At 37.9% G+C, this 26,215-nt stretch overlaps 1 protein-coding gene across 1 annotated transcript; it reads left to right on the top strand.

Moving 5' to 3' along the window:
- The first annotated feature begins 740 nt into the window (after positions 1 to 740).
- Positions 741 to 26,215, top strand: LOC100497171 (lebercilin). The gene is made up of 8 exons (XM_002937222.5): positions 741 to 921; positions 4,496 to 4,811; positions 19,306 to 19,835; positions 21,483 to 21,620; positions 23,008 to 23,104; positions 23,800 to 23,936; positions 24,498 to 24,651; positions 24,837 to 26,215. The coding sequence occupies exons 2-8, from the start codon at positions 4,595 to 4,597 to the stop codon at positions 25,598 to 25,600; spliced, it is 2,037 nt and encodes a 678-aa protein (XP_002937268.2). The 5' UTR covers positions 741 to 921; positions 4,496 to 4,594; the 3' UTR covers positions 25,601 to 26,215.

Here is a 26,215-nt window from a genome sequence, read left to right as displayed (position 1 = left end):
TTTTCTTTGAATTTTCTGACACTGGTTTTGTTTGAAAGGTAACCCTCTCCCTGTTAGGTGCCATTTTGAGGGTTTATGGGACTGCTGTAACTGTAGTGTTTGGTATATAAAAACATAACAGTACAGTACAGTATTACTGTGTTTGGGGATTGACATCCTGCAGTTCTATGTGTTATTTTATTTTTCTAACTTTATTTTGTTTATTATATTCAAGTTAATTAATAGTCTTAATTAAACTTAATTAACATTAATAGTCATATGATTGCATGTTAAATTTGCTCATTCCATTAACAGATAGAATAAAGATTATTTGTCTGAAACAGTGTTGGGCTGATTTTTTCCATTTATGATATCTTATATATATCTATGTGGCCTAGTTGGAGAGATTGGGGAAAGAAAGGGGGGAGATGAAGTGTGGTTGAGCATACTTTTTATAACATATATTGGTTAAAGGCAGTTCTATGTTTTAATATTTTACCAACTTAAATCAAAAATATACATGTTTGAATTTTCATGTAGCTTGAGCACTAAAAGTATTACCACGTAATGTGTTTATTGCTAAAAGCAATAAAACTATGTATTGGCAAAAAACATTCCCCTACATTTTAAATGTCCGTGCTTCAAAAAAGCTGCCATAAACAGAGGCAGTCTTTTGCAACAGTGCTGTAAGCATTTCACGAGGTATTAACACAGAACATAACAACTGTTGCCCTGGCAGCATCAACAGAAAACACCACACTCAGGTTTAATTATGCAAACAGAGCTAGGAAGACAACCAAATTGTTCCTCTCAGAAGCCAGTTCTGGCTCCCTGGTTCATTCAAAAGGCAACCTGCACTGAATGTATTTGAATGTATCGTGGTAATGCTATATACTACGCAGCACAAGTGGGCAAAACAGCAATGCAGTGCATACTGACCAGGTACAGTTACTTGTACAAAGAATTTTTACCCAGTGGGATAACAAAAATGATAAAGAAGGGGACACAATTTTTAAAAAAAAAACCTCTTGTATAAACTGTGCTTTCAAGCAAACATTACATTTGACAGAATTATAGCCATTATTTTATATAATCGTAGTGATTTCAGTATTTATTATGTTTACTCTATATCTGAGAAGAAAACATCTTGTTTAGACATTATATAATGTTTGCACGTGTGTTTATGTATTTATATGTATTTAATTATATAAAAATGATGGGCAACAATCACTGGGATTCTGGGAGCTGTAGTTTTGCAAAAAAAAATACTATTTTCTAGTATTGTGGTGGCACCCAAAGAAATATTGTAGCTATAGTCCAAACGACAACAACAATTATATTGCATAGCAACCATTTAGAACTAAGCATGCCTGTTTATACTATATATACAGAAAGTCTGTAATATACAGACTATATGTCTCTAAATAGATTAATATATTCCTCATTAACTATATACCCCTCTAAGGCTAATGACACATTGTTCATTTTCTCAGCTGTTGTAAATACCATAGTGAAATATATGCAAGGTAAATGAACCCGCACCTTGTGTTCCACCATCTCACTGTGATTGCATCGTTTCAGTCCTGTATTAAGACCTTTATCAAGGATGACTAAGGGCATGGTTTGCACAGAGCATTTGCTCTGCAGCTTAATTTTTAGCAATAAAAACTGAAGTGACTACACCTTTTAAAGCCAGTGAATAAATATGTATTGTAATTGCAGTGAGGAAATATTGGTAAAAAATTGGGCAAGGGGCAAAGTGCAAAGATCATTGTATAGAAAGAACATTTAGGGGCTGATTTACTAACCCACGAATCCGACCCGAATTGGAAAAGTTCCGACTTGAAAACGAACATTTTGCGACTTTTTCGTATGTTTTGCGATTTTTTCGGATTCTGTACGAATTTTTCGTTACCAATACGATTTTTGCGTAAAAACGCGAGTTTTTCGTATCCATTATGAAAGTTGCGTAAAAAGTTGCGCATTTTTCGTAGCGTTAAAACTTACGCGAAAAGTTGCGCATTTTTCGTAGCGTTAAAACTTAACGCTACGAAAAATGCGCAACTTTTCGCGTAAGTTTTAACGCTACGCAAAATGCGCAACTTTTTACGCAACTTTCGTAATGGATAGGAAAACTCGCGTTTTTACGCAAAAATCGTATTGGATCCGAAAAATTCGCAAAGAATCCGAAAAAATCGCAAAACATACGAAAAAATCGCAAAGTACCGATCATTACGAAAAAAACGCAATCGGACTCCATTCGACCCGTTCGTGGGTAAGTAAATCAGCCCCTTAGCCTTACACAGATCAAATGGGATTGTTATTGGAAGATTAATTTGCATTTTACATTACATGTCCCATGTAGCTGAACTACAACTCCCATATTCTTGACAATATGTTAAAGATTGCTGGCATTTATGAAGTGTGGTTGAGAAATAGTGTTTACATTATCCTATAATGTGGGTTTTTTTTTAATCTGAGTTTTTTAATTTCAAATATTTTTAACAACTGTCATTTAAGAATTCAGTAGCTAAAACCTAATAATTTTCTGTAGAAGTCAATAGGAAGTGTATTTTCAAAATTCAAGTTTCAGAAAAAAAAAGTTTAGATTTTCCAATTTTAATTAAATTAAATTTTTCACATGAAACAAGTGACTTTTTCCAGCATGAGTTTTTTTTTTCAAAATGATTAATATAGAGAAAATAAGGGCTGATTCACTAAAGTGCGTTAAAACGTGCGTTATTTATAGCATGCGTTAAAATTTTTATTGCGTCTAATTTTTCGCGTCTTAACGCACGATTCACTAAAAGCATCCTTGCGTTAATTTACGCGTGATGCTGCTTGCGTTATTTTTGTGCGGTATTTGACGGAACGAGTGCTAATCAGCGCACCACGTACAAATATTTGCCACGTGCAAAAAAACGCACGCCATGTTAGCCATACATGCCATTACTTTCGGAAAATTACTGTACTAAAAATGACCATTTCCCTGCAAACTGGAGGATGCATCACTCTAGGGCAAACACATACTTGAATAAATCACACTGCAAAGTCCATATTTTATTGCCAAAAGCTCATTAACTGTACTTTTCTATAATTACCGCCTGCCTCAAGTAGGTGTTAATTTTCGCACAGACAAATGTGATATTTAGCGCTTCTAAGTGTTTGTGAATCATGCGTTAGTGTTATCTTGGCGCACAGATTAACGCATGCGGTAATACTGTAGAGAATCGCATTAATCGCGTTAATTTTCGCGTTAATTTTCGCGTCAATTTTACCGCAAAAAAAACGTGCAATAAAAATGAACGCACTTTAGTGAATCAGCCCTATAGTGTTTTTACTTTGAGATCCAAATAACTCTATAGGGGAATTGACAAAAAATGTCAGTAAAGAATAATGCTGTTTGTGCGTCCACTTATTCACAGACCAATTTTCCATCATTTTTTGCATCTCTGCTGACAATTTTCAAAAAATGTTAAATGTGGACATCGCTATTGTGTACAACCTTTTTAAGAATTAGTCATAACCACAACATTTTTAGACATTCTTTTATGCCAAAATAAAAATATTGGGAAAGAAATGTTGATAGGAACACTTTTTGGCGCACAAACATAATTTTCACAATGCAACAAAGACAGTTTTTTACTGTGTATATGCCACTTTCTAAAATTTGGCAGGTTTATGACAAATCCATAAAACTATAAAATACCTTCTGTGAATTTTTCGTGCTTACAACATTTTTACAATATAGTGACCAATATTTTGAAAACGGTGTAGTTGCCAACATTTGTAAATTCCCCCCTATGTGCCTCATACCCTATTTTCCTGTATGTTCTAATGAGCAGGCCATCTTTAGCTCCTGTTTCAGTCAGTATTTGTTAAAATTGATAAGTGCTGCAGAATGTGTTATATAAATAGTTGTTCATATAAAGTATGCACTTATATTTTGTTTTATTACATTACATTTTTTTATTACATTATACAAAGAAATTAAATACGATTAGCTGGAAGTCAATGGGAGGTTTATATTTTTTACTGAATCTTTTCACCAGGAAAAAATGCAATCACAGATTCCATCTAGAATAACATCTCACCTTTGTTGCCTTATACACCCACACACACTGGGGTTATAGTTGTTAACTTTGCCGTTCAAGCTCTCCAGTTAGATTTAGGATTTGCATTGGCCATAGCATTAGAGCATTTACAGCCTAAATGTTCAACTCCATAAGAAACAATCACAAAATGTGGGAAAGTCCCCTTTTTTTGGATAGATGCCAAGAACAATATTCTGGCTTTTGCTTATTTCAGTAAATCAGGCTAAATATTTGTATGCTTAGCTGTATTTATTCTCACTAGGAATGGAACACTCTGTATTGCCATCACATCATATGGACCATTAGATGCTCCTGGTTATGTGAAGCATTCTTTTTTTTGGGTGCATTCTGATCCAATGTATTTCTTCTCAATATCATTATTCAAAGAAAATTAAATTTCTCATACTTTGCCCAAACCTTAGGTATGAAGTGACCACAAGTCTGACTGAAAGGAGTACATAATGCTTATTAGAATCTACCAACATACAAATAGATAATAAAAAGGAACACACGCAGAAAAAATGAAGGGAGACCAGGATCGAGGAAGGACAAGGAACAAGAGAGAAGATTACCAGGATAGAAGCTCAGATGGTGATAAAAATAGTGATTCTTACTATTCTGATGATTATGAAAACACAACATATCGCTCTGACCGTTCGCCAAGCTTTATGTCTAGGTCTTCTCAGGCCAAAAAATTGGGCCACAAAATGAGATCCAGTACTCCTCTGCACAATCAAGGTAATCATTCTCAAAAGGGACATATAGTTTTGATGTATAGGTATTTGCTATTGCATTATAACGGAATAGTTCAGTATAAAAAAATAAAACTAGGTAAATAGGCTGGGCAAAATAAAAAATGTTTTTAATATAGTTAGGCATTAATCTAATCTATAAAGGCTGGAGTGAGCAGATGTCTAACACAATAGCCAAAACTTAACTTCCTCCTGCAGCTCTCTAACCTGTTGAAAGTCAGTGACTTGAGGGTGGGGGGGGGGCATATGGGACATAACTATTTGCATTTGAACCTGATCTGCGTGCTAAGGATCAAAAGCAAACTAATTAAACAGTTATGTCCCACGTGGCCCACGCTAAATTTGCTGACTAAGAGATTAGAGAGCTGCAAAGAAGGAAATTGTGTAGTGGCTATTATAATAGACGTCTGCCCACTCTCAGCTAGAGCTGAGTTTCTATGGGAACCAGCAATGTAATCTTTTTACTGTCTGCTAGACTGGGGGGTTGTGTTTAGTAATCTGAGTTTAGAACAACTGAGCATGTCTGGCAAGCCAGAAATCAAAGCAAATTCCAGAGGGAGGGGACCAAGTGGGTTACAGGAGAAGAAGGAAATCTAAGTTATTAAGGGGATACTGCAGCCTAACTATTAACCTCTGGACATCCAGAGTGGCAGGTATTGAAAGATTTCAAAGAGGCTGTTCACTGATTACATTTTTGTGTGTGGGGTTTACATGTCCTTTAAAGAGAACAAACCTAAGAACACAAAAATTAGCCAAAATGATTGCCATGACCTGTTCTTTTGAAATGCCATATAAAAAAACCTATATTCTGTTTTGTTTACCAGTGCTAATGTGTTAAGTTTTTCATCTAAATCACAGGTGGCTTACCTTGCATTGTTTCCCTCTAATGCACTTCCCTCTATTGCACCTAATGTGCATGTGCATTCTAAAGGTGGGCATACAGGGGCAGATTTAACTTGATGATTCAGACCGATTTGGCAGCTTATTTGCCTCTGTATGGGTACCACTGACGGGCTTACCCGAATAATATCTGGCCTAAAATTGGCCAGTTATCGATCAGGCAGGTTTGATTTTCCTGTCGGATTGGGGACCGCATCAGCTCATTGATTGGTCCTTGCTCCAATGGGTGCTATTCCCGTCATTGTGAAATGATTGGATTACTCCAATACCACCCACATTAGGCATATATATATAATAGTCTGGCCACCTTCAAGCAGGCCACCTTTGGGATTGCAGTGTGACTGTAACCAGATGCAATGTTTCCTATTGGTGGAGTGAATCAGGCAGGCAGGGTAAAAAGATCAGCAGTGATGTTTTGGGTTTATTTGGGTCTGTTTACGCTAAGGTGAGCAGATTTTAAAAATGAAATCTGGGGAGAGTGGAAAAATCTGCAGCATGCATTGTATTAATTTATTCTACTGTACAGCACTGCGTACATAAGTAGCACTTTATAAATAAAGATATACAGTGGCTTGCAAAAGTATTCGGCCCCTTGAACTTTTCCACATTTTGTCACATTACAGCCACAAACATGAATCAATTTTATTGAAATTCCACGTGAAAGACCAATACAAAGTGTACACGTGAGAAGTGGAACAAAAATCATACATGATTCCAAACATTTTTTTACAAATAAATAACTGCAAAGTGGGGTGTGCTTAATTATTCAGCCCCCTGAGTCAATACTTTGTAGAACCACCTTTTGCTGCAATCACAGCTGCCAGTCTTTTAGGGTATGTCTCTACCAGCTTTGCACATCTAGAGACTGAAATCCTTGCCGATTCTTCTTTGCAAAACAGCTCCAGCTCAGTCAGATTAGATGGACAGCGTTTGTGAACAGCAGTTTTCAGATCTTGCCACAGATTCTCGATTGGATTTAGATCTGGACTTTGACTGGGCCATTCTAACACATGGATATGTTTTGTTTTAAACCATTCCATTGTTGCTCTGGCTTTATGTTTAGGGTCGTTGTCCTGCTGGAAGGTGAACCTCCGCCCCAGTCTCAAGTCTTTTGCAGACTCCAAGAGGTTTTCTTCCAAGATTGCCCTGTATTTGGTTCCATCCATCTTTCCATCAACTCTGACCAGCTTCCCTGTCCCTGCTGAAGAGAAGCACCCCCAGAGCATGATGCTGCCACCACCATATTTGACAGTGGGGATGGTGTGTTCAGAGTGATGTCCAGGGTTAGTTTTCCGCCACACATAGCGTTTTGCATTTTGGCCAAAAAGTTTTGATCTCATCTGACCAGAGCACCTTCTTCCACATGTTTGCTGTGTCCCCCACATGGCTTGTGGCAAACTGCAAAGGGGACTTCTTATGGTTTTCTGTTAACAATGGCTTTCTGTTAACAATGGCTTTCTTCTTGCCACTCTTCCATAAAGGCCAACTTTGTGCACGACTAATAGTTGTCCTATGGACAGATTCCCCCACCTGAGCTGTAGATCTCTGCAGCTCGTCCAGAGTCACCATGGGCCTCTTGGCTGCATTTCTGATCAGCGCTCTCCTTGTTCGGCCTGTGAGTTTAGGTGGACGGCCTTGTCTTGGTAGGTTTACAGTTGTGCAATACTCCTTCCATTTCTGAATGATCGCTTGAACAGTGCTCCGTGGGATGTTCAAGGCTTTGGAAATCTTTTTGTAGCCTAAGCCTGCTTTAAATTTCTCAATAACTTTATCCCTGACCTGTCTGGTGTGTTCTTTGGACTTCATGGTGTTGTTGCTCCCAGTATTCTCTTAGACAACCTCTGAGGCCGTCACAGAGCAGCTGTATTTGTACTGACATTAGATTACACACAGGTGCACTCTATTTAGTCATTAGCACTCATCAGGCAATGTCTATGGGCAACTGACTGCACTCAGACCAAAGGGGGCTGAATAATTACGCACACCCCACTTTGCAGTTATTTATTTGTAAAAAATGTTTGGAATCATGTATGATTTTCGTTCCACTTCTCACGTGTACACCACTTTGTATTGGTCTTCCACGCGGAATTCATGTTTGTGGCTGTAATGTGACAAAATATGGAAAAGTTCAAGGGGGCCGAATACTTTTGCAAGCCACTGTACATACAAACATAAGCATTATTGCACATGCCCAGGGCTTAACCTTTTTAGTGCCACAGGACGTAGAATCTACGTCCTGTGTATCAAAGGACCAAAGTGCCACAGAACGTAGATTCTACGTCCTGCTGCACTTCCGGTTTTGGGAGCGGAGGAATGGCTTTTCAAGCCATTCCTTCGCTCCCCACTCGTTCCCCAGCCTCCAGACAATAGTCAGAGGTGGGGAACGAGTGGCCCCTGGGTAGCGATCGCCCAGGGGCCCCATGGGACTCACCTGCCATCCTCGTGGCTTTGTGTGCAGCTCCTCTCCCTTCCGCAGCTTCCCCCTCTGGCCCCCCTGCTTCCTGCCCCGCCCCCTCACATGAGCTGATGCTGCTGGTGTGCCAGATCGTTTTTCTCCTCCAGATCCTCACCTAGACCTCAAGTAAGTGGCAAATACACACACAAACACACAATCACACATTTATTACACTAATACACACTTATACTCACACTTACACACACACACATGCATTTTTGGGAGGTTTTCAAACATTTATCACTTACAGCACTTAGAGAAAACTCACACTTGGTTGCACACATGCACACAAAACACATTTTACACACATGTACACACACACTTACACACTTATGTAATTTTATAATTATTTTTTTTTTTCTAATCGCATCGTTTTTATTCTTGCCTGAAAAAAATGTTTTATTGCCATTGCGGATAGTGTATTCGCTAACCGCACTGCGCAATACCTTTTGTGTATTATTTTGGTGTTTCTACTACATTTTCTGTGATTTTGGTGGATTTTTGGGTATTTTACTGCATGTTTAGCCATTTTATAGCATTTTCAGTTATGCATAGTTGTTGTTTGCTTGACTTTGTCTGTAAAACTTATTTGCTCTAGCCAAAATACTCAAACTGTTATTCTGCCCGCAGATATTATTAGGCAAAAAAAAAAAAATGATTTTAGTGATTTTTTTATCTTTATCAATTGTATTGCTTTTTACATTGTTCTTTGTTACTTGTCTTTGCACATGGACATTTTGTCTGCTGTATTTCAATTTGGCATCCTCTGTACCCCACATAGTTTGGTAAATCTATTCATATCGGGCATCAAACTGTTCAGTAGACTAGTGGCGTTCATACTTAGAGTGTTTTATGTTGGTACGTTACTAAATGTGGGGTACATAATGGGGCAACATGCAAGCTTTGTGACGATTTTCAGAAATGTCACAAAAACAGTTCTGTTTAGCATAGCTTTGTAATTTGGTAGTTTGTAGTAGAAAGATGTATTTACCCATTTTTGTTTTGTCAGAATGTGTACTTTCGGAAAATATATGGTTTTCTAGGGTCTCCTTACTGTTAGGTGGTCGTATGGCACATAATACACATACCGGGTGCAAAAACTGCATGAGCCGAAGCATCTTATGTGAAAATTCATATGCACTATTTTTACTTGGGTGCCCCTGTACCCCACATAGTTTGGTAAATCTATGCATATAGGGCATCAAACTGTTCAGTAGACCCCTGGCGTTCATATTTAGAATGTTTTATGTTGATACGGTACAAAATGTGGGGGTACATAATGGGGTAAAATGCAAGCTTTGTGACAATTTTCAGAAATGTCATAAAAACCGTTCTGTTTAGCATAGCTTTGTAGTTTGGTAGTTTGTAGTAGAAAGATGTATTTACCCATTTTTGTTTTGTCAGAATGTGTACTTTCGGAAAAGATATTGTTTTCTAGGTTCTCCTTACTGTTAGGTGGTCGTATGGCACATAATACACATACCGGGTGCAAAAACTGCATGAGCCGAAGCATCTTATGTGAAAATTCATATGCACTATTTTTACTTGGGTGCCCCTGTACCCCACACAGTTTGGTAAATCTATGCATATAGGGCATCAAACTATTCAGTAGACCCCTGGCGTTCATATTTAGAATGTTTTATGTTGATACGGTACAAAATGTGGGGGTACATAATGGGGTAAAATGCAAGCTTTGTGACAATTTTCAGAAATGTCATAAAAACCGTTCTGTTTAGCATAGCTTTGTAGTTTGGTAGTTTGTAGTAGAAAGATGTATTTACCCATTTTTGTTTTGTCAGAATGTGTACTTTCGGAAAATATATGGTTTTCTAGGGTCTCCTTACTGTTAGGTGGTCGTATGGCACATAATACACATACCGGGTGCAAAAACTGCATGAGCCGAAGCATCTTATGTGAAAATTCATATGCACTATTTTTACTTGGGCGCCCCTGTACCCCACATAGTTTGGTAAATCTATGCATATAGGGCATCAAACTGTTCAGTAGACCCCTGGCGTTCATATTTAGAATGTTTTATGTTGATACGGTACAAAATGTGGGGGTAAATAATGGGGTAAAATGCAAGCTTTGTGACAATTTTCAGAAATGTCATAAAAACCGTTCTGTTTAGCATAGCTTTGTAGTTTGGTAGTTTGTAGTAGAAAGATGTTTTTACCCATTTTTGTTTTGTCAGAATGTGTACTTTCGGAAAATATATGGTTTTCTAGGGTCTCCTTACTGTTAGGTGGTCGTATGGCACATAATACACATACCGGGTGCAAAAACTGCATGAGCCGAAGCATCTTATGTGAAAATTCACATGCACTATTTTTACTTGGGTGCCCCTGTACCCCACATAGTTTGGTAAATCTATGCATATCGGGCATCAAACTGTTCAGTAGACCCCTGGCGTTCATATTTAGAATGTTTTATGTTGATACGGTACAAAATGTGGGGGTAAATAATGGGGTAAAATGCAAGCTTTGTGACAATTTTCAGAAATGTCATAAAAACCGTTCTGTTTAGCATAGCTTTGTAGTTTGGTAGTTTGTAGTAGAAAGATGTTTTTACCCATTTTTGTTTTGTCAGAATGTGTACTTTCGGAAAATATATGGTTTTCTAGGGTCTCCTTACTGTTAGGTGGTCGTATGGCACATAATACACATACCGGGTGCAAAAACTGCATGAGCCGAAGCATCTTATGTGAAAATTCATATGCACTATTTTTACTTGGGTGCCCCTGTACCCCACATAGTTTGGTAAATCTATGCATATAGGGCATCAAACTATTCAGTAGACCCCTGGCGTTCATATTTAGAATGTTTTATGTTGATACGGTACAAAATGTGGGGGTACATAATAGGGTAAAATGCAAGCTTTGTGACAATTTTCAGAAATGTCATAAAAACCGTTCTGTTTAGCATAGCTTTGTAGTTTGGTAGTTTGTAGTAGAAAGATGTATTTACCCATTTTTGTTTTGTCAGAATGTGTACTTTCGGAAAATATATGGTTTTCTAGGGTCTCCTTACTGTTAGGTGGTCGTATGGCACATAATACACATACCGGGTGCAAAAACTGCATGAGCCGAAGCATCTTATGTGAAAATTCATATGCACTATTTTTACTTGGGTGCCCCTGTACCCCACATAGTTTGGTAAATCTATGCATATAGGGCATCAAACTGTTCAGTAGACCCCTGGTGTTCATATTTAGAATGTTTCATGTTGATACGGTACAAAATGTGGGGGTACATAATGGGGTAAAATGCAAGCTTTGTGACAATTTTCAGTAATGTCAAAAAAATCGTTCTGTTTAGCATAGCTTTGTAGTTTGGTAGTTTGCAGTAGAAAGATGTATTTACCCATTTTTGTTTTGTCAGATTGTGTACTTTCGGAAAATGTATAGTTTTCTAGGGTCTCCTTACTGTTAGGGGGTCTTATGCCGCATAATGCACATGCCGGTAGCTGCAGTGTATACACTTTGTATGCACTAACTTCCTTTTGGGGTCTCTAAATGCCAGATACATCGGTGATCCTATGCACAATGGGCATCAAACTGTTCAGCGGACCCTTGGTTTTCATATTTAGGGTGTGTTTTCTTGGTACCTAATGTTATGTGGGAGATATGGTGCTTGAAAGTGGAAGATTTGATGTGATTTTCAGGTATTTCACCAAAATTAGCAATTTAGGGAAAGCACTGCGACTCTGTAGTTTGGAGTAGAAAGACATGGGTACCAATTTTGAATTCGCCCGAATGTGTACTTTCCAAAAATATATGGTTTTGGGGGGTCAATGTATTTTTTTGTGTTTTTACCCCACAGAAAATGCAGTTAACGTGTTGAATTTTCAGTAGCTAAAGAGACCTCTGGGGCAATCTCTATGCACTGACGTCCTTATGGGGTCTCTAAATGCCAGATACAGTGCTGATCCTATGCACAATGGGCATCAAACTGTTCAGCGGACCCTTGGCTTTCATATTTAGGGTGTGTTTTCTTGGTACCTAATGTTATGTGGGAGATAAGGTGCTTGAAAGTGGAAGATTTGATGTGTTTTTCAGGTATTTCACCAAAACTAGCAATTTTGGGAAAGCACTGCGACTCTGTAGTTTGGAGTAGAAAGACATGGGTACCAATTTTGAATTTGCCCGAATGTGTACTTTCCAAAAATATATGGTTTTGGGGGGTCAATGTATTTTTTGTGTTTTTACCCCACAGAAAATGCAGTTAACGTGTTGAATTTTCAGTAGCTAAAGAGACCTCTGGGGCAATCTCTATGCACTGACGTCCTTATGGGGGTCTCTAAATGCCAGATACAGTGCTGATCCTATGCACAATGGGCATCAAACTGTTCAGCGGACCCTTGGCTTTCATATTTAGGGTGTGTTTTCTTGGTAGCTAATGTTATGTGGGAGATAAGGTGCTTGAAAGTGGAAGATTTGATGTGTTTTTCAGGTATTTCACCAAAACTAGCAATTTTGGGAAAGCACCGCGACTCTGTAGTTTGGAGTAGAAAGACATGGGTACCAATTTTGAATTCGCCCGAATGTGTACTTTCCAAAAATATATGGTTTTGGGGGGTCAATGTATTTTTTTGTGTTTTTACCCCACAGAAAATGCAGTAAACGTGTTGAATTTTCAGTAGCTAAAGAGACCTCTGGGGCAATCTCTATGCACTGACGTCCTTATGGGGTCTCTAAATGCCAGATACAGTGCTGATCCTATGCACAATGGGCATCAAACTGTTCAGCGGACCCTAGGCTTTCATATTTCGGGTGTGTTTTCTTGGTACCTAATGTTATGTGGGAGATAAGGTGCTTGAAAGTGGAAGATTTGATGTGTTTTTCAGGTATTTCACCAAAACTAGCAATTTTGGGAAAGCACCGCGACTCTGTAGTTTGGAGTAGAAAGACATGGGTACCAATTTTGAATTCGCCCGAATGTGTACTTTCCAAAAATATATGGTTTTGGGGGGTCAATGTATTTTTTTGTGTTTTTACCCCACAGAAAATGCAGTAAACGTGTTGAATTTTCAGTAGCTAAAGAGACCTCTGGGGCAATCTCTATGCACTGACGTCCTTATGGGGTCTCTAAATGCCAGATACAGTGCTGATCCTATGCACAATGGGCATCAAACTGTTCAGCGGACCCTAGGCTTTCATATTTCGGGTGTGTTTTCTTGGTAGCTAATATTATGTGGGAGATAAGGTGCTTGAAAGTGGAAGATTTGATGTGTTTTTCAGGTATTTCACCAAAACTAGCAATTTTGGGAAAGCACCGCGACTCTGTAGTTTGGAGTAGAAAGACATGGGTACCAATTTTGAATTCGCCCGAATGTGTACTTTCCAAAAATATATGCTTTTGGGGGGTCAATGTATTTTTTTGTGTTTTTACCCCATAGAAAATGCAGTAAACGTGTTGAATTTTCAGTAGCTAAAGAGACCTCTGGGGCAATCTCTATGCACTGACATCCTTATGGGGTCTCTAAATGCCAGATACAGTGCTGATCCTATGCACAATGGGCATCAAACTGTTCAGCGGACCCTTGGCTTTCATATTTAGGGTGTGTTTTCTTGGTACCTAATGTTATGTGGGAGATATGGTGCTTGAAAGTGGAAGATTTGATGTGATTTTCAGGTATTTCACCACAACTAGCAATTTTGGGAAAGCACTGCGACTCTGTAGTTTGGAGTAGAAAGACATGGGTACCAATTTTGAATTCGCCCAAATGTGTACTTTCCAAAAATATATGGTTTTGGGGGGTCAATGTATTTTTTTGTGTTTTTACCCCACAGAAAATGCAGTAAACGTGTTGAATTTTCAGTAGCTAAAGAGACCTCTGGGGCAATCTCTATGCACTGACGTCCTTATGGGGTCTCTAAATGCCAGATACAGTGCTGATCCTATGCACAATGGGCATCAAACTGTTCAGCGGACCCTAGGCTTTCATATTTCAGGTGTGTTTTCTTGGTAGCTAATGTTATGTGGGAGATAAGGTGCTTGAAAGTGGAAGATTTGATGTGTTTTTCAGGTATTTCACCAAAACTAGCAATTTTGGGAAAGCACTGCGACTCTGTAGTTTGGAGTAGAAAGACATGGGTACAAATTTTGAATTCGCCCGAATGTGTACTTTCCAAAAATATATGGTTTTGGGGGGTCAATGTATTTTTTTTGTGTTTTTACCCCACAGAAAATGTAGTAAACGTGTTGAATTTTCAGTAGCTAAAGAGATCTCCTGGGCAATTTGTATGCACTACCTTCCTTATGGGGTCTCTAAATGCCAGATACATTGGTGTTCCTATGCACAATGGGCATCAAACTGTTCAGCGGACCCTTGGCTTTCATATTTAGGGTGTGTTCTTTTGGTACCTAATGTTATGTGGGAGATAAGGTGCTTGAAAGTGGAAGATTTGATGTGATTTTTAGGTATTTCATCAAAACTGGCAATTTTGGGAAAGAATTGCGACTCAGTTGTTTGGAGTAGAAAGACATGGGTACCAATTTTGAATTCGTCCGAATGTGTACTTTCCAAAAATATATGATTTTGGGGGGTCAATGTATTTTTTTGTGTTTTTACCCCACAGAAAATGCAGTAAATGTGTTGAATTTTCAGTAGCTAAAGAGATCTCCTGGGCAATTTGTATGTACTAACTTCCTTTTGGGGTCTCTAAATTCCAGATACATTGGTGATCCTATGCACAATGGGCATCAAACTGTTCAGTGGACCCCTGGCTTTCATATTTAGGGTGTGTTTTCTTCGTACCTAATGTTATGTGGGAGATAAGGTGCTTGAAAATGGAAGATTTGAGGTGATTTTTTAGAATTTTCATAATTTTTTTATAGAAAATGCTAAATTCAGTAAAGCATTGCCGTTTGGTACTTAGGAGTTGGAAGACATAGTTACCCATTTCGGATTCGTCAGAATGTGTAGTTTTCAAAAATGTATGGTTTCCTGGGGTAAACCTAATGTTCCAGGATTTTTGGCTTTGGAATGTAAAGTGTGCCGTATTCTGCTGTAATGCTTTGAAAATTTAGTAATTTACTGCTGGGAGTTTTTGATCTATAGAAGTCAGAAATCTCAATAAAACTATACATATCAGGTATTGGCACGTTCGGGAGACATGAGGCTTTCCAAATCAGTTGAATTTTTGTCCATAAAATAAAATGTTTCTGGTAGAAATCCTTATATCATGAAAAATAGCATTTTTTCTTTTTTTTTTTGTATTTCAAGCTCTAAATCTTGTTCCAGAAGTGGAAATACACAAAAACTCAGGTAGATTTGGAAAGCTCAGGTTCTCCTGAAAAAAACAATATATAGTTTGCCTACCTAAACTTAACCCTGCCCCCAGTAAAAGCCCCTACATTGAGAGAGCACAGAATGTTCACAAAACGTCTGGCACTGGGGGGAACTGAAATGACGAATTCGGCTGGCACTTAAAGGGTTAAAGACATTTATTTGCGCCTGTGTTTTCCCTCAGAGCTTTTTGGTAACTTAGATTGTTGAGCTGCTGGTAAGTGCATCTGCAGAATATGCCCAATACTTGCCCAATACAGGTATCAGACCCCTTATCCGGAAACCTGCTAACCAGAAAGCTCCGAATTACGGAAAGCCCGTCTCCCATAGGCTCCATTTTAATCAAGGAAAACTGATTTCCTTTTTCTCTGTAGTAATAAAACAGTACCTTGTAATTGATCCCAACTAATATATAACAAACCCTTTTTGGATGCAGAACAATCCTGTTGGGTTTAATTAATGTTTTATTGATTTTTTAGTAGACTTAAGGTATGGAGATCCAAATTATGGAAAGACCCCTTATCTGGAATACCCTTGGTCCTGAGCATTCTGGATAACAGGTCCTATACCTGTACTAAGCTACATGTATTTAGTAACATTCATTGTACTTTTAAAAGCTGTCTTTTGTGCTGCTTCCCCAAAAACTTTACTAGAACCAGCCAGCCAGTCTTCTTCCACTGGCTGTTATTCCAGGCTGCTCTGGGGAATCAGCAGAATTCTACAATTTACATTTGCCAATCCCCATCTTGTGGGTGGGTAACCAGTGGCTTGGTGGATGTGACATTGAACCACAGCCAGAATACAGAGAGTTTAATGGACCTTACACAATACAGCTGCCTTTTAATTGTTCTGATTGTTCTGGTAAACATTACTATGTTTATGCCAACTGTTAGCAAGAAATGTGGTACCAAAGCAAAACCATTATGGTTTGCTAACTTAACTAATTTGCTAATTAAGATTAGTATTTGATGCATTTAGGTTAGCTGGGTCACGTGAAACTTTTTTAAAAGGCCAGCAAAGCATGCAAAAAAACTGTAGTGTGGTTAAGGTTTTGCCAACCTTTATTTCTGATATTTCCTCAGAGGGTTATAGACAGCTAAGAGCTGGTCCTGATTTACAGTTGGGAGGGGGAGGTTTTCTATTTATTGGGTTAAAGTGCACTCCTAGCAGTTCAGTAACAGGATTTCCTAGTTTATAAAAAGGGGAAGGCACCACATGTCCTTTCTCTTTTGGTCCACACTTGCTAAAAGAGGTGGCATGAGCTACAGTGAGGAACATATTTGAACACCCTGCGATTTTGCAAGTTCTCCCACTTAGAAATTATGGAGAGGTCTGAAATTCACATTGTAGGTGCATTCCCACTGTGAGAGACAGCATTTAAAAAAAAAATCAGGAAATCACATTGTATGATTTTTAAAGAATGTATTGCACTGCTGCACATAAGTATTTGAACACCTGGCTATCAGCAAGAATTCTGGCTCTCAAAGACCTGTTACTCTGCCTTAAAAATGTCCACCTCTACTCCACTCATTAATCTAAATTAGTAGCACCTGTCTGAGCTCTTAAAGACACCGTTCCGCCCCACAGTCAATCAGACTCCTACTACTACCATGGGCAAGACCAAAGAGCTGTCAAAAGACACCAGAGACACAAGGCTGGAATAGGCTACAGGGCAATTGCCAAGCAGCTTGGTGAAAATAGATCAACTGTTGGAGCAATTGTTAGAAAATGGAAGAGGCTAAAGACGACTCTCAGTCTCCCTAGGACTGGGGCTCCATGCAAGATCTCACCTCGTGGGGTATCACAGATGATAAGAAAGGTAAGGAATCAGCCCAGAACCAGGGAGGTGCTGGTCAATGACATGAAGAGAGCTGGGACCACAGTTTCAAAGGTCACTGTCGGTAGAACACTGCGCCATCATGGTTTCAAATCATGCATTGCAAGAAAGGTTCCCCTGCTCAAGTCATGACATGTCCAGGCCTGTCTGAAGTTTGCCAATGACCATCTGGATTATCCAGAGGAGGCATGGAAGAAAGTCATGTGGTCAGATGAGACCAAAGTAGAACTTTTTGGTCAACCGCCGTGTTTGGAGGAAAAATAAGGATGAGTTGCATCCCAAGAACACCCTCCCTACTGTGAAGCACAGGGGTGGTCACATCATGCTTTGGGGGTGCTTTTCTGCAAAGGGGACAGGACGACTGCACTGTATTAAGGAGAGGATGAATGGGGCCATGTATTGTGAGATTTTGAGCAACAACCTCCTTCCCTCAGTCAGAGTATTGAAGATGGGTCGTGGCTGGGTCTTCCAACATGACAATGACCCGAAGCACACAGCCAGGATAACCAAGGAGTGGCTCCGTAAGAGGCATATCAAGGTTCTGGAGTGGCCTAGCCAGTCTCCAGACCTAAATCCAATAGAAAATATTTGGAGGGAGGTGAAACTCTGTGTTGCTCAGCGACAGCCCTGAAACCTGACAGATCTAGAGGAGATCTGTGTGGAGGAGTGGGCCAAAATCCTTGTTGAAGTGTGTGCAAACCTGGTCAAGAACTACAGGAAACGTTTGACCTCTGTAATTGCAAACAAAGGCTTCTGTACCAAATATTAACACTGATTTTCTCAGGTGTTCAAATACTTATGTAGATATAATCTAGTAGATATAATCTATTTGGATTTTGCCAAAGCATTTGATACCGTTCCCCACAAACGACTGTTTTCTAAGCTAAGGTCTATTGGTCTTAGTGAAGTCATTTGCACATGGATAGAAAACTGGCTACAGGATCGGGTACAGAGGGTGGTTGTTAATGGCACATTCTCTACTTGGAGTAAGGTTCTCAGTGGGGTCCCTCAGGGTTCTGTACTGGGTCCACTTTTGTTTAATTTGTTCATAAATGACTTAGGGGAGGGTATTATGAGTAATGTATCAGTGTTTGCAGATGACACAAAACTCTGCAGCCCAGTCAATTCTATCCAGGATGTGACATCCCTGCAGCAGGATCTTGACCAACTGGCAATCTGGGCAGCTAAGTGGCAGATGAGATTTAATGTGGATAAATGTAAGGTCATCCACCTGGGATGTAAAAATATGCAAGCCCCGTATACCCTTAATGGGACTGCACTAGGCAAATCCATAATGGAGAAGGACCTTGGAGTCCTTGTAGATAATAAACTTGGCTGTAGCAAGCAATGCCAGGCAGCAGCTGCAAGGGCAAACAAGGTTTTGAGCTGTATTAAAAGGGGTATAGATTCACGGGAGGAGGGGGTTATTCTTCCCCTTTACAGAGCACTGGTAAGGCCCCATCTAGAATATGCTGTTCAGTTTTGGTCTCCAGTGCTCAAACGGGACATTATTGAGTTAGAGAGGGTCAAGAGAAGGGCAACTAAGCTGGTAAAGGGTATGGAAAGTCTCAGTTATGAAGAAAGACTGGCCAAGTTGGGTCTGTTTACACTAGAGAAGAGGCGCTTAAGAGGTGACATGATAACTATGTATAAATATATAAGGGGATCATATAATAACCTCTCTAATGTTTTATTTACCAGTAGGTCCTTCCAACGGACACGAGGGCACCCACTCCGTTTAGAAGAAGGGAGGTTCCATTTAAATATTCGGAAAGGATTTTTTACAGTGAGAGCTGTGAAGTTGTGGAATTCCCTCCCCGAATCAGTCGTACTGGCTGATACATTATATAGCTTTAAGAAGGGGCTGGATGGATTCTTAGCAAGTGAGGGAATACACGGTTATGGGAGATAGCTCTTAGTACAAGTTGATCCAGGGACTGGTCCGATTAGACATTAGACATGAGAAACAGAACAATGTTAACTTTTTTGTCTATTATAGCCTCAAACAAAGTTGGATCCAAGTTTCCATCACGTAAAGGAGGAGCAAAGTGGGGTTTCCGCTCGCAAAGCCTTAACAAGGAATCTCCTCCAAAGGATATAGCTTTGGTTACTAAAAGAGTCTTGTCAGCACGGCTATTGAAAATAAATGAACTACGTAATGAAATAAGAGAGCTCCAGATCAAACTAGAACAGCATCAAAAAGAAAACAAAATCCTAAAAAAACTGCAGTTTAGGCAGGAGAAGGCATTAAACAGGTTTGAGGATACAGAGAGTGAGATCTCCCAGCTAATATCCCGGCACAACAATGAGACCCGAGCACTCAAAGAGCACTTAAGGAAATCTCAGGAGAGGGAAAGGAATACAGAAAAGAGACTAAAAGAAGCAGAAGATGAACTTTATAGGGCAAACAGCACTGTGAAGAAGCTGAAACAACTCTCTGAAAATCAACACCTTGGTGAGCGTGAAGAATTAGCAAAAAAACTGGATATTACAGAAACCAAGCTAGATGAACAGGAGAGAAGAGTTCAGGTATTTTGATTATTTTTATAGTAATTACATTGATCTTTAACCTGTGGTTCTTCATCTGTTGCCAACTTGCAACACCAATCATGGTTTGTGCTTTTTGTATACTGCATGTTCTAACTCAGGAATGAAAAGCCACAGTTCAAAGATAACTGACATAGAGACTTGTTCTTTTACACTTTTTTTTTACTCAAGATAAAGCTATGTTTTCACTATGTATTGTATCTAAGGCCATACTATGGTAACATGCTAATTTTCCCTTTTTGTTTAATGCTTTGCATTTTGCTTTGTTTCTTATTCTTGATTTACTATTTGGAGAAAGACCAGTGAATATGGGAGGTGCTACCTGCACCTACCATGACTTTCTTTGAAGAACTCTCTCTCCCACAAAAGAAATTATTTATTTACTTCCTGTTATTTATATAGTGATTTATTGTCAACACATTTCCGCAGAGCTGTTACAGAGATTATACATTGTCTACATCAGACTTTACCCAAGCTTACAGTCTAAGGTCCCTATCACATTTAAACACACTATACTCAATTTTGTCAACACTTTAGTCAATTTTGTCAACTTGCAAGTATAGTTTTGGAGTGTAGAAGGAAACCAGAAAACTTGGAGGAAATCCATGTAGTGCCCTGGCTGCGACTGAACTTGGTTAATAAAGTACAGCTAGTCTTTTGAGTATTTGATTCAACTGTATTGTAATGGTAGATTTTAGTAAATAAAATATTAGTTATGTAATAAAATACTTACCAATGGTTAAAAATACTACACTTTTTCCTATTTAACAATGTATTTTTATTCTAGCATGTAAAATAATTTACTTTTACAATTTGCATCAGAAATCAAGTGTAAGTGCTTAGTAATACCCATTGGAATAAATGTCTCTAACTGCCAGGGCAGTAAATGGGAACACGTTTATAAACTTGTTGCATGACAACTTTATGTCACAGGTTGTTGAGGAGCCAACCAGAAACCATGCTGTATGGAATCTTTAACAACCCAGAACGTATAGAAAATGTGCATGTGGTTGAAGACCACCTCCAGAAACATTTCCTCCCAACCCAGTGAATTTAGAACAACAGTTAATTGTCCCCCATGCCGAATGAAGCTGCAGTGTACAAGGATTCCCTTCAGGGAATGGCTGAAGAGAGATTTATTTAAATGTTTTTTGTGAGGTCAGGAGACATAGTAGCAAGATTATCTATTTCTCATTGATCTGTATATGTATCTGAATCTTGTCTAATATTTTAAAGGATGTTAGGCACCCCCAAGTGAATTTAATCGCTTAACTTGTACCCCAGGCTGGTGCCCCTGTTAAGAGAGAACAGCTCCAGCCCGGGGTAGCTGCAAGTGCTTCCTTCTACCGTGTTGGCGCGCTTGCGCATGTGCAGTAGAGTGAAAAGACAACCTTTAACAAGAAAGTCGGCTTTTCACTCTAATGCGCATATGCCGGCCCAGGGATTTCGCCCAGGGGCACCAGTCTGGGTTACAAGGTAAGCGATTTAAGTCACTTGGGGGTGCCTAACATTTTGGCACCCCCAAGTGACTTAGCCTTTCCTTCTCCTTTAAATGCTTGTCTTACTTTAAGCTATAGACTTCATCTTGTGGCTAATATTTGCTGTGCTATGTATATATATGCTGTGTAGGACCTGGAAAAGAAACTTGAGATCACTCAGAACAGTTTTCAACGTCAGTTAATGGTAGAAAAGAAGAAAATCCAAAATGCACAGGAGGAGAATAAAATGCTCCTAGAGGAACTCCAAAAGCTTACTTATAAGTTAAAGGCAAGTTAACATTTCAATGAACTTGAAATATTATTGCAGTAACACTACTCTATATTTAAAATATTGTTTTATAAATATTATATTATATGATGTTGAACAAACATGGAAAGACAATTACCAAATGGTTTTATATTTTAAAAAGATTCTTTACTCGTATTATTCTTATTCAGGAAAATCTTTCTGCCAGTCGGGTAGAGTATATATAGATCTTTCTAACAAAACACAGAAGACAATATGGGCCAGATTTATTAACGTTCAGATTTTTTTCGTTTTCACTTTTTAGTGCTCGTGTATTTTACTAATTACTCAAAAACACAAAAAATTGTCATTTATTAAGCATAAAAACCACGAAAACCAGTAATACAAAACTTTACCATCTAAAAGCTGGTGAGGTCATGTAGAAGTCAAAGGTAACAATCTTCCATGTTTTTATTTGTTCATGAGTTTTTTTATATTTCGATCTTTTAATAAAAAAATCAACAAAAATTACACAGACTTTATAGTGCTCTTAATCTTAAAATTATTTTTACAGTTTAGTGTCAAAAGGAGGGAGAACTTATTTTTATTATATCCTTCATATAACATAACAAAAACATATTAGTATTAATTATTTTCCCTGTATTGCATCTAGGTTTAGTCATCACTGGTGTAACTAAAAGCTAGCTGGCCTCACTTGTATTGTATAGCCCCCCCCCCCCACAACTATTGTAAAAAACCCCATAAACTTAAATAAATACATTTTTAAAAATACATTTTTAAAAATATTTTTAAAAATTCTTATCAGTTGGTGTCCTATTGTACATGGTATACTGCCTGTGCACCTCAGTCATTCTGTCTTTTTCCTTCATAGTAACATTCCTTGTATGTTGGTGGTGGAAAATATAATGCCACTTGCAAGACTTCATTTGACAATATGGGGCTTATTTTCAAATTTGTGAATTTGAGTTTGTCTTTCTAAATTTAAAAACTTGCATATCGAATGGTCGCTTATCTATTAATGAGGAAAACTCGTTCCAATAAAAAACTTGAATATCTTGAATTTTTCGAATTTACGAACTCGAAAAGCTCAAAAAATTCGAGTTTTATAATACGGCTTGACTTTGCTATGACAATTCCCATTAACATTTTATAGAAACTCAGAAGCTTTTACATGGTGAATTTTTACATACGAGTTTTCAGGATTTTTGCATTTGATAAATACCAGACATTTGAGTTTTTGAACCATAACTCTGATTCGCGGTTTTTAAGCGCAGAAAACTTAAATCGAAAAAAAAAAAAATCACCCCCCATATGTTCATTAGCAGGAGTGATTTTTTTTTGTTAAAGATGTGTTTTGTACTTATTGAAAGCCACAGCCAATATTTTTCAAAGTGTATTTTTCATTCAGGAAAAAGAGCGTGAACTTGATGTAAAAAATATATATGCTTACCGCCTGTCAAAACCATCACCAAAGAAGGATGCAGAAATCAACCCTAGATGGAAAGGTAATCCAAACTATTCTCCTGTTTTCTTTTCTAAAAATTGTGCTCTGAAAATATAAACCTGATTATTTTGAACTTCTCTGGGGCCCTTAAGTTATTTACCACAATTGTAGAGGATGTGGAAACTTATACCCAGAACTAGCACATCGGCTAAAAAAAATGGTAAAATATTTACTTTAACATCAACTTTTGTGCTTTCATTGAAGTTGATTTGGACAGTAAAATATTATGTTTTTTATGTAAAAAAAAACACAAATTTTTCACTATTTATTATGTGTTAAAATCACGAAAAACAGTAAATGTAAAAACGTAAAAAAATGTAAAAAAAAACACATCTAAAAGCTGTCGACATCATGTAGAAGTCAAAGAGAGCTGTCCTAGGCAAATTGTAGCAATATTTATTTGTGGTTTTAGAGGTTTTCTGGGTTTTTTTATTTGTAAGTTAACAAAAATTCTTATGAAAAACCTAAAAATTCAAGGTTTTCCTGTTCTTTTCGTTTTTTAAACCTCTTTTTAATTCATTCATGCTTTTTTAAATTCAATCTTTTAATAAATCACTAGACATTTGTGCCTAAAATTGAATGCTCTTTCAAGGATAAACATAAAGTATCTGTACATAAAGTTTTCTTGCAATCTAAACAAAAAGTATGAGAGCATGGTAGTGGCCAAATGTACACTAATGCATATTTTTCCCGCAGAGGCAAGAAACACCATAAGCACTGGTGTTCAAACCACTGCACATATTTCATTAGTGGAAATATCCTCTCTGTCACACCCAACACCTGCCATTCCAGGTGAAGATGTGAAGGAAAAGCAACATGAACTACTACAAATGGTAATGACTGATATGAAAAAATGTCTCTTCTCTATCCTCCCATCTCTACCAAGCATTCTGAGTGATATAGTCCAGTAACATCTGCAAATCCATACTGGTAACATTCTCTGCTTGATATGATGTTCAGATTGTGCTTTCTATGCCGCATTAGCAATAGAAGCGTGATACATTGCTGTGCAGATTGCTATAAATTACCCTATAATGTGAATGAAAGCAATTTTAATTGAATCACTTTTGGTGCTCTTCAATATTATGAATTCCATACTGTGCCTCCTACAATAAATTAATGAAATTATAACTCATCCAAACAATCTGGGATGTTATATAGGTTATTTAACTCCTGGGTGATATAATAAGTTTCTCATTTTCAGTAGAATGGCATTATCATTTACATGTGTAGTGACATCTATAGTGACCTTAGTACCGCATATTTATTAGCAAAGAGTTTGTTTACAAAAGTAAGCACCTGAGTAATATTTTTAGCCATTTTATATTTTTAAATTAAGCACTAAAAATTAAGCTGGGATTCATTGTATGTGTTTTGTTTTGTTTTTTGCAAAGAAACAGAAAGATTATGAAAAGCAGCTCAGAGAAGAAGCAGAGAAACTTAGGAAACATAAAGAGCTGGAAGAAAGAAAAAGGGAAGAAGAACAAAAGCAGCAGAGACAAGAAGAACAAAGGATATTAGAAGAGAAAGCGAAAAAGATGCGTGAAGGTAAAATAATATAACAGCTGTGTGTTAGTGCTGTGGGTCATTGGGATAAATAATAATTGTACCATAACTACACCAAAAAGGCACAAAAACTCATCACCTTACAGACTTACATCTGTATTTCATAGTTATATGCATATGGTTTTTAGGCTATTTATCATTATCCTTTTTTCATGTATATTATTTAGAATGGGAAAAGGAAGAACTGGAAAGAAAGAGAAGAGAAAACTTTTATCAAGACAAAATTGGAAAACAAAATATACAGGGTGCTGAAGATGAAAGACTTAAAAAGGAACTGTTGCTTGCGAAAATGAATGAAATTGATAAAGAAAGTGAAAATACAATGCACTTTGATTCCCTTAAGTCCCATACACAAACTTTGCTTTCAGATTCATCACTAAAACATGAAACAAAAGAAACAAAACATAAAATCTACAAGTTCACAGAGCCAACTCAGAATCTGTTTAGTGGAATTCCTGTTCAGGGGGGACGAGAAGCTTCTTTAGCGGCAAATGAGCCAAAAGTTACAAATGAAAAAAGATTTAATAATGTTAACGATGTTTCATTTGGAAGCTATGCTCCATCCTTTGCTAAAACTAGGTCAGGTGGGCCAGTGCTAAAGACTGAAATTTTAGAAGAACCGGACATTATAAACCACTCCAAATTCAATATGCATACAGATAAAAAATCAAACTTAATGGAGCAACTTTTTGGCAATGATTCCAATGCCCCAGTTCGTCCTAAAAGCAGTGACTCCATTGCCAAAAATGAGTCCAAAAGTATTTTTCCATTGGAAAAAGGCGGCGATGTCAAAATAAAAAATTATTTTTTTTCTGGAGATGGCAAAAATGTAAAGCCTACAAGGCACAACTCACAATATATGACAGGAAACCAGTCAGTGAAAGCTCTTGATTCTTTAGAAGATGACATTGAAGAAGTAGCACTTCAATAAACTACAACTATTGTTATTGAGTGCACACCCTTATACATTTCTTTAAAGGGATAGTCTGATCAGAAGAAGCTTACAAAATGGTTCTAATAAACTGAATTTATTGTAAATAATGAGTTAAAAACACTTTGTTACAGGGACGTGCTCTTAAGCATGCTTTGGTTATTTTCTTTGTTTCATATTAAACAAGGATATAATAGAGATTACCTAAATATTTAAAGAAAGAACATTGCAGTTTCTCTCATGAAATAGACATGCAACATTAATGTCTTAGGTGCATTTTCCTTCAGTGTCCTTACATGTTGGGGCCAATTACAATTTTTGTGAACCTATATCCACTCTTCATTGTGCTTAGCTTAGATAACTATTGCCCTGTTACAGAATCACATTTTAAGTAGAAGTCTTATTATACCCATGAGCCTCATACAGCTAATGCATAAGCACTCATAGAAAAGCTGCACTGAGTCCTCTATCAAAAGAAACACAGGATTTCTTGTTCCTTCATGTAAACATGTTCTCCTCTCTTATAAATATCCTTCATCCCTGGTGCTCCAGCTCCCCCCTCCCACAAGAATGCCAAGAACTCCCTCCCCCCTCTCTTAGGAATGTGTGATCTGA

The sequence above is a fragment of the Xenopus tropicalis genome, chromosome 5 (assembly GCF_000004195.4).
Source record: "Xenopus tropicalis strain Nigerian chromosome 5, UCB_Xtro_10.0, whole genome shotgun sequence".
NCBI lineage: Eukaryota > Metazoa > Chordata > Amphibia > Anura > Pipidae > Xenopus > Xenopus tropicalis.
This window is presented reverse-complemented; position numbering and strand designations above follow the sequence as displayed.

Coding starts and splice junctions, on each gene's coding strand:
- LOC100497171 (XM_002937222.5), top strand. CDS start 4,595: ATGAAGGGAGACCAGGATCGAGGAAGGACAAGGAACAAGAGAGAAGAT. Junction 19,836..21,482: donor AACAGGAGAGAAGAGTTCAG/GTATTTTGATTA, acceptor TATGCTGTGTAG/GACCTGGAAAAGAAACTTGA. Junction 23,937..24,497: donor AACATGAACTACTACAAATG/GTAATGACTGAT, acceptor TTTTTTGCAAAG/AAACAGAAAGATTATGAAAA.